This window comes from Mobula hypostoma, chromosome 1 (assembly GCF_963921235.1).
Source record: "Mobula hypostoma chromosome 1, sMobHyp1.1, whole genome shotgun sequence".
Lineage (NCBI taxonomy): Eukaryota > Metazoa > Chordata > Chondrichthyes > Myliobatiformes > Myliobatidae > Mobula > Mobula hypostoma.
The window spans coordinates 148,871,535-148,881,683 of record NC_086097.1 but is presented as its reverse complement, the minus strand read 5'-3'; the positions used below and the strand labels follow the sequence as shown (position 1 = coordinate 148,881,683).

At 43.4% G+C, this 10,149-nt stretch overlaps 1 protein-coding gene across 1 annotated transcript in view; it reads right to left on the bottom strand.

The window, feature by feature from the left end:
- Nucleotides 1-1,163: 1,163 nt before the first annotated feature.
- Nucleotides 1,164-10,149, bottom strand: part of LOC134346602 (DNA ligase 1-like) — a 52,544-nt gene continuing 43,558 nt past the window's right edge. Inside the window, exon 12 of the mRNA XM_063048078.1 lies at nt 1,164-1,328. Within this exon, the coding sequence (XP_062904148.1) occupies nt 1,164-1,328 (165 nt within the window). The remainder of the gene's footprint in view (nt 1,329-10,149) is intronic.

The window sequence follows — 10,149 nt, the reverse complement described above, 5'->3', positions numbered from 1 at the left end:
GCACGCCATTGCTGCTCTACTGTCATCCCTGCCAGCAGCTCCTTCCAGTTTCCTTTGGCCAACTCCTTTCTCATACCACTGTAATTTCCCTTACTCCACTGAAACACTGCTGCATCAGACTTTACTTTCTCCCTATCTAATTTCAAGTTGGACAACACAATCATATTCTAATCACTGGTTCCTGAGGGTTATTTTACCTTAAGCTCCCTAATCATCTCTGGTTCATACATAACACCCAATCCAGTATAGCTGATCCCCTAATAGGCTCAATGACAAACTGCTCTAAAAAGCTATCTCTTGGGCATTCAACAAACTCACTCTCTCGAGATCCATTACCAACCTGATTTTCCCAATTGACCTGCATGTGAAAATGTCCCATGACTACCATAACATGCCCTTTTGACTCGCCTTTTCTATTTCCTGTTGTAATCTGTGGTCCACATCCCAGACACTGTTGGGAGGCCTGTATATAATTGCCAGAGACCTTTTACCTTTGCAATTTCTTAACTCAACCCGCAAAGATTCAAGATCTTCTGATCCTATGTCACATCTTTCTACTGGTTTGATGCCATTCTTTACCAGTAGAGCCACACCATCCCCTCTGCCTACCTTCCTATCCCTCCGATATAATGTGTAACCTTGGATATTCAGCTCCCAACTACAACCATCCTTCAGCCACGATCTAGCGATGGCCACAACATCATACCTGGCAATCTGTAATATTGCAACAAGATCATCCACCTTATTTCTTATACTACGCACATTTAGATACAACACCTTGAGTACCATATATTAAATACATCTTGAATCATTACTGCTTGTCTGCACATCAATTCCAAAAGGAGGTGACAAAAGAAAATGTAGGATTCAGATGCTTGTCAATAATGCAGCCAAAAAGACAGCCCCCAAAACATCACTGCTCCTCAGCATATCCAACAGCAGCCTTAAAAATTAGTTTGCCACATGCAGTTCATTGCTGTGGAGTGCTCAAAGACAGCAGGGATTTCATGCACAGAAACAGGGAGGTCAGGTGCTTATATTAAGCTGCTGGCACATAATTACTGTCAGTCTCCATTATTGCACTTATTACTAGGAATGTATTCCAAACGCTAAGCACACAGTACCTGTGTACTGTTGTATAATGATAATCCTAAACTTCAATCTCACCATTTCCACTTCTCTGTATCTTTCTTTTTCTCTTCCTTCTCTTTTAATTGTTTCTTGTTTTTTCCATCCTTCTTCAGTTCCTTCTTCTCTTTCGACATGATGTTGTTCTTCACATTCTTCGTTTGCTTTACAGGTCTTTTTCCATATGCCTTGTATGACATCTGTTTTGAAATTTAAACAGGATATTAATACAATGAGCAGCAAGATTTGTTTGGAAACAAAGTTAATTCTGTCTATTTTAATGTTTTCTTTATATAGTGTCTATTTCTTGGTTGCTAAAGTAGTAAAGATTGTGCCAAACTTATCCTATTCAGTTGGGATAACCAGCTGCTTGATAACACACTAACCTCTCATGCTACTGAGCAGACAATTAATTTAGATAGTTTTCATTTCTAGTTATTCATATTCATTTTGAAGTAATATTCTGGTGAACAATACCTTACAACTGGACCACAGTAATATTTTAACTTAAACAAGGGCTCCCAACTTGAGGCTCACAGATCCCTCTGTTAATAGTAGGGATCCAAGGTATAAAGGTTGTGAATCCCTGAATTAAAGGCTTAAGAGTAAATTCCAAAATAAAACTTAACATTAAATCCTCATCACTAAACATAGGCTGACAATAGGTTACCTTCTTATCTGTTCCAACTCAACAAGCAATATTTTTAAATACTATGACCAGGACGTTGAATGCTCAGTAGCACACGAACTTTTTAACTGAGAAGATTCAAGGACGACAACTGCTTGGACATGCCCAAAATTTCACCTGGTTAAGATCTCAGGATATGCAGCATCTCTGTCTTAAAAAGTTAATGCTGGAGGAATTAGTTTTTGATCACAAGTTATGCAAATATCATGGAATTTCTCACTAAGTAATATCTGTTCCTTCCCTCTCAGTACATTGTTCATATAAGCAAAATAGGTGTCTTAACTTCATCTTTCCTGTGTAATAATTTCAAAATGATAATCATATTGCTGGATATATTAAGTTGGTCGGATTCTATTTATTAATCCTGCAACTCTTCCAAATACTGACAAAGAAACATAGAAAACATACAGCACAATACAGACCCTCCAGCCCACAAAGTTGTGGCAAACATGTCCCTCCCTCAGAAGTTACTAGGCTTACCCATAGCCCTCTATTTTTCTAAGCTCCATATGTACCTATCTTAAAAGACCCTATTGTATCTGCATCCACCATCGTCGCCCGCAGCCCATTCTACGCACTCACCACTCTCTGTGTAAAAACCTTACCCCCTGACATCTTCTCTGTACCTACTCCCTAGCACCTTAAACCTGTGTCCTCTAGTGGCAACCATTTCAGCCCTGGGGAAAAAGCCTCTCACTATCCACACAATCAATGCCTCTCATCATCTTATACATCTCTATCAGGTCATCTCTCATCCTCCATCACTCCAAGGAGAAAAGGTCGAGTTCACCAAGAAAAAGCATGCTCCCCAATCCAGGCAACATCCTGTAAATTTCCTCTGCACCCTTTCTATGGCTTTCACGTCTTTCCTGTAGTGAGGCAACCAGGACTCAGTACAGTACTCCAAGTGGGATCTGACCAAGGTCCTATACAGCTGCAACATTACCTCTCGGCTCCTAAATTCAATTCTACAATTAATGAAGGCCAATACACCAATACACCGTATGCCTTCTTAACCACAGAGTCATTCTGCGCAGTTGCTTTGAGTGTCCTATAGACTTGGACCCCAAGATCTCTTTGATCCTGCACACTGCCAAAAGTCTTACCATTAACACTAAATTCTGCCAACATATTTGACCTACCAAAATGAACCACCTCACACTTATCTGGGTTGAACTCCATCTGCCACTTCTCAGGCCAGTTTTGCATTCTATCAATGTCCCACTGTAACTTCTGACAGCCCTCCACACTATCCACAACAGCTCCAACCTTTGTGTCATTAGCAAACTTACTAACCTATTCCTCCACTTCCTCATCCTGGTCATTTATAAAAATCACAAAGAGTAAGCGTCCCAGAACAGATCCCTGAGGCACACCACTGGTCACCGACCTCCATCCAGAATATGACCCATCTACAACCACTCTTTGCCTTCTGTGGGCAAGCCAGTTCTGGATCCACCATGTCCCCTTGGATCCCATGCCTCCTTACTTTCTCAGTAAATCTTGTCTGGGGTACCTTATCAAATGCCTTGCTGAAATCCATATACACTACATCTACTGCTCTTCCTTCATCAATGTGTTTAGTCACATCCTCAAAAAATTCAATCAGGCTTGTAAGGCACAACCTGCCCTTGAAAAAGCCATGCTGACTATTCCTAACCATATTATGCCTCTCCAAATGTTCATAAAACCTGCCTCTCAGGATCTTCCCCATCAACTTACCAACCACTGAATTAAGACTATAATTTCCTACGCTATCTGTACTCCCTTTCTTGAATAAAGAAACAAAATCTGCAACCCTCCAATTCTCCGGAACCTCTCCCATCCCCTTTGATGATGCAAAGATCATCACCAGAGGCTCAGCAATCTCCTCCCTCGCCTCCCACAGTAGCCTGGGGTACATCCCATCCGGTCCTGGCGACTTATCCGACCTGATGCTTTCCAAAAGCTCCAGCACATCCTCTTTCTTAATAACTACATGCTCAAGCTTTTCAGTCCGTTGCAAGTCATCACTACAATCATCAAAATCCTTTTTCACAGTAAATAATGAAGTATTCATTAAGTACCTCTGCTATTTCCTCCAGTTCCATAAACACTTTCCCACTGTCACACTTGATAGGTCCTATTCTTTCACGTCTTATCCTCTTGCTCTTCACATAATTGTAGAATACCTTGGGTTTCCTTAATTCTGCCCGCCAAGGCCTTCTCATGGCCCCTTCTGGCTCTCCTAATTTCCTTCTTAAGCTCCTTCCTGTTAGCCTTATAATCTTCTAGATCTCTAACATTGCCGAGCTCTCTGAATCTTTCGTAAGCTTTTCTTTTCTTCGTGACTAGATTTACAACAGCCTTTGTACGTTTGTATATCACATTTCCCGTACCCTACCAAAACTTCCGTCTCATTGGAACGTACCTATGCAGAACTCTACGCAAATATCCCCTGAACATCTCCCACATTTCTGCTGTTCTTTTCCCTGAGAAAATCTGTTCCTAATTGAAGCTTCCAATTTCCTGCCTAATAGCCTCAATTCCCCATACTCCATTTAAATGCTTTCCTAACTTGTCTGTTCCTATCCCTCTTCAACGTTATGGTAAAGGAAATAGAATTGTGACCATTATTTCCAAAATGCTCTCCCACTAAGAGATCTGTCACCTGACCAGGTTCATTTCCCAATACCAGATCAAGTACAGCCTCTCCTTTTCGAGGCTTATGTACATATTGTGTCAAGAAACCTTCCTGAATACACCTAACAAACTCTACCCCATCTAAACCCCTTGCTGTAGGGAGGTGCCAATCGATATTTGGGAAATTAAAATCTCCCACCACGACAACCCTGTTACAATGCTACTGTTAGAAATCTACAATGCTATTTGTTTTTAAACCTTACATAAAACTGAAAAAAGTAAAAATGCAAATGTAGTGTATTTTTTTACAGTAATCCAAATACAACATCATTGGTGGAGATTGAAAGTCCTGCTTGAAGGGTCTTGGCCCAAAACGTCAACTGTACTCTTTCCCATAGATGCTGCCTGGCCTCTGAGTTCCTCCAGCATTTTGAGTGTGTTACCTGCCATTGTTTGTTGTTCCCCTGATTGGGGTATTCTCCTGATGCTGCTTCTGCTTTTGTTACCCTGCACACATTATATTTCCATTATATTAATGGTATGTAATCATTTTACTATTAAGTACATATCTGTTCTGAACCAAAGGTCAGAAATGATGGCAATCCCAACCTATCTCATATTACAAAATCCAAATAAAATCTGAAATGTTTCTGGCCCCCAGCCCCTTGATGTAGAAATATGGCAAGTAGACTGCTTATCTTGCATATATAAAAAAAAAGTCTGCAGGTGGCCGATTTCCTTGTGTAGCTTATGAGAGAGTCTCTTCAGTTCTTTACCATACAAAATCTCATGCATGCTTGTCATTTGCTTAGCCTTTGGAGAAGTAGGCAGCATAATGTAACCGTCGTATAGTGGAATTGAAAGTACATTTTCTACATATTGCATGAGTATTCATTTTAACAAAAAGTTTGGGATTCTGTGGACGAAGGAAAGAAACTCGGCTGGTAGTTTGCCTCCCAGGTGCCAGGATCCGGGATGTTTCAGATTGTGTCCAAGATATCCTGCAGTGGGAGGGAGAACAGCCAGAGGTCGTAGTACATATTGGTACCAATGACATAGATAGGAAAAGGGAAGGAGAAAAAAAAAGGAAATTGCCTTTTAAGCTCACGTGAGAGCATAGGTCGTCAGCTTTTTATTGTTGATGTTTCTGTAGCAGGCAATTTCTTTAAGAGGTCGAGTTGCTAGCTCTATGCTCAACCCAGCACAGATGGAAAGCGTGCCTGGGCAGCCAGCTGGGTTTGAACTAGGGAGCCTTCGCTCCAAAGTCCGGTGCTGATGCCACTACACCACCAGCCGACCCCAAGGAAAAGGGAAGAGGTACTGAAAAAAAGACTACAGGATGTTAGAAAGGAAGTTGAGGAGCAGGACCGCAAAGGTAGAAATCTCGGGATTACTGCCTGTGCCATGCGACAGTGAGTACAGGAATAGAATGAGGTGGAGGGTAAATGTGTGGCTGAGGGATTGGAGCAGGGGGCAGGGATTCATATTTCTGGATCATTAGGATCTCTTTTGGGGCAGGTGTGACCTGTACAAAAAGGATGGGTTGCACTTGAATCTGAGGGGGTCCAATATACTGGCAGGGAGGTTTGCTAAGGCTACTGAAGAGAGTTTAAACCAGAATTGTTTGGGGGGGGGGTGGGAACTGAGCTGAAGAGACTGGGGAAGAGGCGGTTGGCTCACGAATAGAGAAAGCTTGGAGGCTGTGTGAGGGAGGATAGGCAGGTGATAGAGAAGGGTCGCACTCAGATGGGCCGTTTGAGATGTGTCTATTTTAACGCCAGGAGTATTGTGAACAAAGCAGGTGAGCTTAGAGTGTGGATCAGTACTTGGAGCTATGATGTGGTGGTCATTACAGAGACTTGGATGGCTCAGGGACAGGAATGGTTACTTCAAGCACCAGGGTTTAGATGTTTCGGAAAGGACAAGGGGGAGGTAAAAGAGGTGGGGGCGTGGCACTGCTGATCAGAGATAGTGTCACGGCTGCAGAAAAGGTGGACGTCATGGAGGGATTGTTTATGGAGTCTCTGTGGGTGGAGGTTAGGAATAGGAAGTGATTAATATCTTTACTGGGTGTTTTTTATAGGCCGCCCAATAGTAACAGGGATAGAGGAGCAGATGGGGAAACGGATGCTGGAAAGGTGCAATATTAATTTGGAAGCATAAATTGGAAACAGATATTCTCAGGGAAATATATGAAAGAAATATGGCATATGTTCAGGGGATATTTGCATGGAGTTCTGCATAGGTATGTTCCAACGAGACAGGGAAAGGATGGTAGGGTACAGGAACTGTGGTGTACAAAAGCTGTTGTAAATCTAGTCAAGAAGAGCCTACGAAAGGTTCCAAAAGCTAGGTGATGATAGAGAGCTAGAAGATTATAAGGCTAGCAGGAAGGAGCTCAAGAAAGGAATTAGGAGAGCCAGAAGAGGCCATGAGAAGGCCTTGGTGGACAGAATTAAGGAAAACACCAAGGCATTCTACAAGTATGCAAACAGCAAGAGGATAAGACGTGAGAGAATAGGACCAATCGAGTGTGACAGCAGAAAAGTGTGTATGGAACCAGAGGAGATAGCAGAGGTACTTAATGAGTACTTTGCTTCAGTATTCACTACGGAAAAGGAATTGCCGATTATCGGGATGACTTACAGCAGACTGAAAAGCTTGAGCATGTAGATATTAAGAAACAGGATGTGCTGGAGCTTTTGGAAAGCATCAAGTTGGATAAGTCACCGGGACCGGATGAGATGTACCCCAGGCTACTGTAGGAGGTGAGGGTGGAGATTGCTGAGCCTCTGGCGATGATCTTTGCATCATCAATGGGGATGGGAGAGGTTCCGGATGATTCGAGGGTTGCAGATGCTGTTCCCTTATTTAAGAAAGGGAGTAGAAATAGCCCAGGAAATTATAGACCAGTGAGTCTTACTTCAGTGGTTGGTAAGTTGATGGAGATGATCTTGAGAAGCAGGATTTATGAACATTTGGAGAGGCATAATATAATTAGGAATAGTCAGCATGGCTTTGTCAAAAGCAGGTCATGCCTTATGAGCCTGATTGAATTTTCTGAGGATGTGACTAAATACGTCAATGAAGGTAGAACAGTAGATGTAGTGTATATGGATTTCAGCAAGGCATTTGACAAGGTACCCCATGCAAGGCTTATTGAAAAAGTAAGGAGGCATGGGATCCAAAGGGACATTGGTTTGTGGATCCAGAACTAGCTTGCCCACAGAAGGCAAAGAGTGGTTATAGACAGGCCATATTCTGCATGGAGGTTAGTGACCAGTGGAGTGCCTCAGGGATCAGTTCTGGGACCCCTACTCTTCGTGAGTTTTATAAATGACCTGGATGAAGAAGTGGAGGGATGGGTTGGTAATTTGCTGATGACACAAAGGTTGGAGGTGTTGTGGATAGTGTGGAGGGCTGTCAGAGGTTACAGCAGGACATTGATAGGATGCAAAACTGGGTTGAGAAGTGGCAGATGGAGTTCAACAGAGCTAAGTGTGAGGTGGTTCATTTTGGTAGGTCAAATATGATGGCAGAATATAGTATTAATGGTAAGACTCTTGGTAGTGTGGAAGATCAGAGGGATCTTGGGGTCAGAGTCCTTAGGACACTCAAAGCTGCTGGGCAGGTTGACTCTGTGGTTAGGAAAGCATAGGGTGCATTGGCCTTCATCAATCGTGGGATTAAGTTTAGGAGCCGAGAGGTGACGTTGCAGCCATATAGGATCCTGGTCAGACCCCACTTGCAGTACTGTGCTCAGTTCTGGTCACCTCACTACAGGAAGGATGTGGAAACCATAGAAAGGGTGCAGAGGAGATATACAAGGATGTTGACCAGAGTGAGGAGCATGCCTTATAAGAACAGGTTGAATGAACTTGGCCTTTTCTCCTTGGAGTGTTGGAGGATGAAATGTGACCTGATAGAGGTGTATATGATGATGAGAGGCATTGATTGTCTGGATAGTCAGAGGCTTTTTTCTAGGGTTGAAATGGCTAGCATGAGAGGGCACAGTTTTAAGGTGTTTGGAAGTAGGTACAGAGGAGATATCACAGTTAGTTTGTTTTTTTTTAAAACGCAGAGAGTGGTGAGTGCGTGAAATAGGCTGCCGGCGACGGTGGTGGAGGTGAATACAATAGGGTCTTTTAAGATAGGTACATGGAACTTAGGAAAAAGAGAGGGCTGTGGGTAACCCTAGGTAATTTCTAAGGTAAGGACATGTTCAGCACAGCTTTGTGGGCCAAAGGGCCTATACTGTGCTATAGGTTTTCTATGTAGGCTTGTTCTGGTGTTAGATTTTCATCACTGACAATCTTTGCAAACCCAATGTATTTCTCTGCTGTTTCATGGTCAGCCAGAAGCTTTATCTTTGAAACTTAAAATCATTATAAATTTAATGCTGTGCCTTCTCTTAAATTTCTGCAACCAGCCTGCAGAATATTCATGATTATCTTCACTTCTCTGTTCATGATAGATCTTTGCTTGTTTCACAACCAGCCTACTGTCAAGCAGCACACGTTCACTCCTATACCCACGGATCCATTCTTGCAATACATGATTGAGTTTTTTTTATTTTTTTGCTTTTTGCAGTGTTTTTCTATTTTTCATTAACTTTTGTTCATTACATATGCGAGGTCACTCCTCAGAACTGTGAGATGTTTCATTCCTGTAGAATTAGATGGCATGCCTGCAGGGTTAGTGTTTTGTTCAGGGTGTCAGATATGGGAATCCTGGGAGAGGTCCAGCCTCCCTGATGGCCACATCTGCGCCAGGTGCACAGAGATGCAGCACCTCAGAGACTGAGTTAGGGATCTGGAGCTGTTGATGACCTACTGCTTATTAGGGAAAGTGAAGAGGTGATAGACAGGAGCTACAGGGAGGTAGTCATCCCTAGGCTACAGGGGTCAGAAAACTGGGTCACTGTCAAGAGAGGGAAGGGAAATGCCCAGATAGTGGAGAGCACCCCTGTGGCTGTCCCCCTCAGCAACAAATATCTTGTTCCGGATGCTGTTGAGGGGGATGACCTGATAGGGGATGCCCACGGTGACCGGGTCTCTGGCACCGAGCCTGGCGCTGTTGTGCAGGAGAGAAGGAAGGAGAAGAGAAATGCGGTAGTCGTAGGGGATTCCATAGTGAGGGGAACGGACAGGAGATTTTGTGAGCCTGATAGAGATACCCGCCTGGTGTGTTGTCTCCCAGGTGCCAGGGTATGGGATGTCTCGGATCGGGTCCGGAATATTCTGAAGGGGGAGGGTGAGCAGCCAGTTGTCTTGGTACATGTTGGTACCAACGACATAGATAGGACAAAGAAGGAAGTCCTGAAGAGAGATTTCCAGGAGTTAGGAAGCAGGACCTCCAGGGCAGTAATCTTGGGATTGCTACCTGTGCCACGTGCTAGCGAGGGCAAGAATAGTAGGATCAGGCAGATGAATGCGTGGCTGATAGACTGGTGTAGGGGGCAGGGCTTCAGATTCTTGGATAATTGGGATCTCTTCTGGGGGAAGTATGACCTGTTCAAAAAGGACAGGTTACACCTGAACCCGAAGGGGACCAATATCCTGGTGGGAAAGTTTAATAGAGCTGTTAGAGAGGGTTTAAACTAATTTGGCAGGGGGATGGGAACCGGAATGACAGAGTGGAGGAAGGGGAAAACAGAAATAAATCTAAGATAGTGAGCAGTAAAGATGTCAGGAAAGACAGGCAGGTGATGG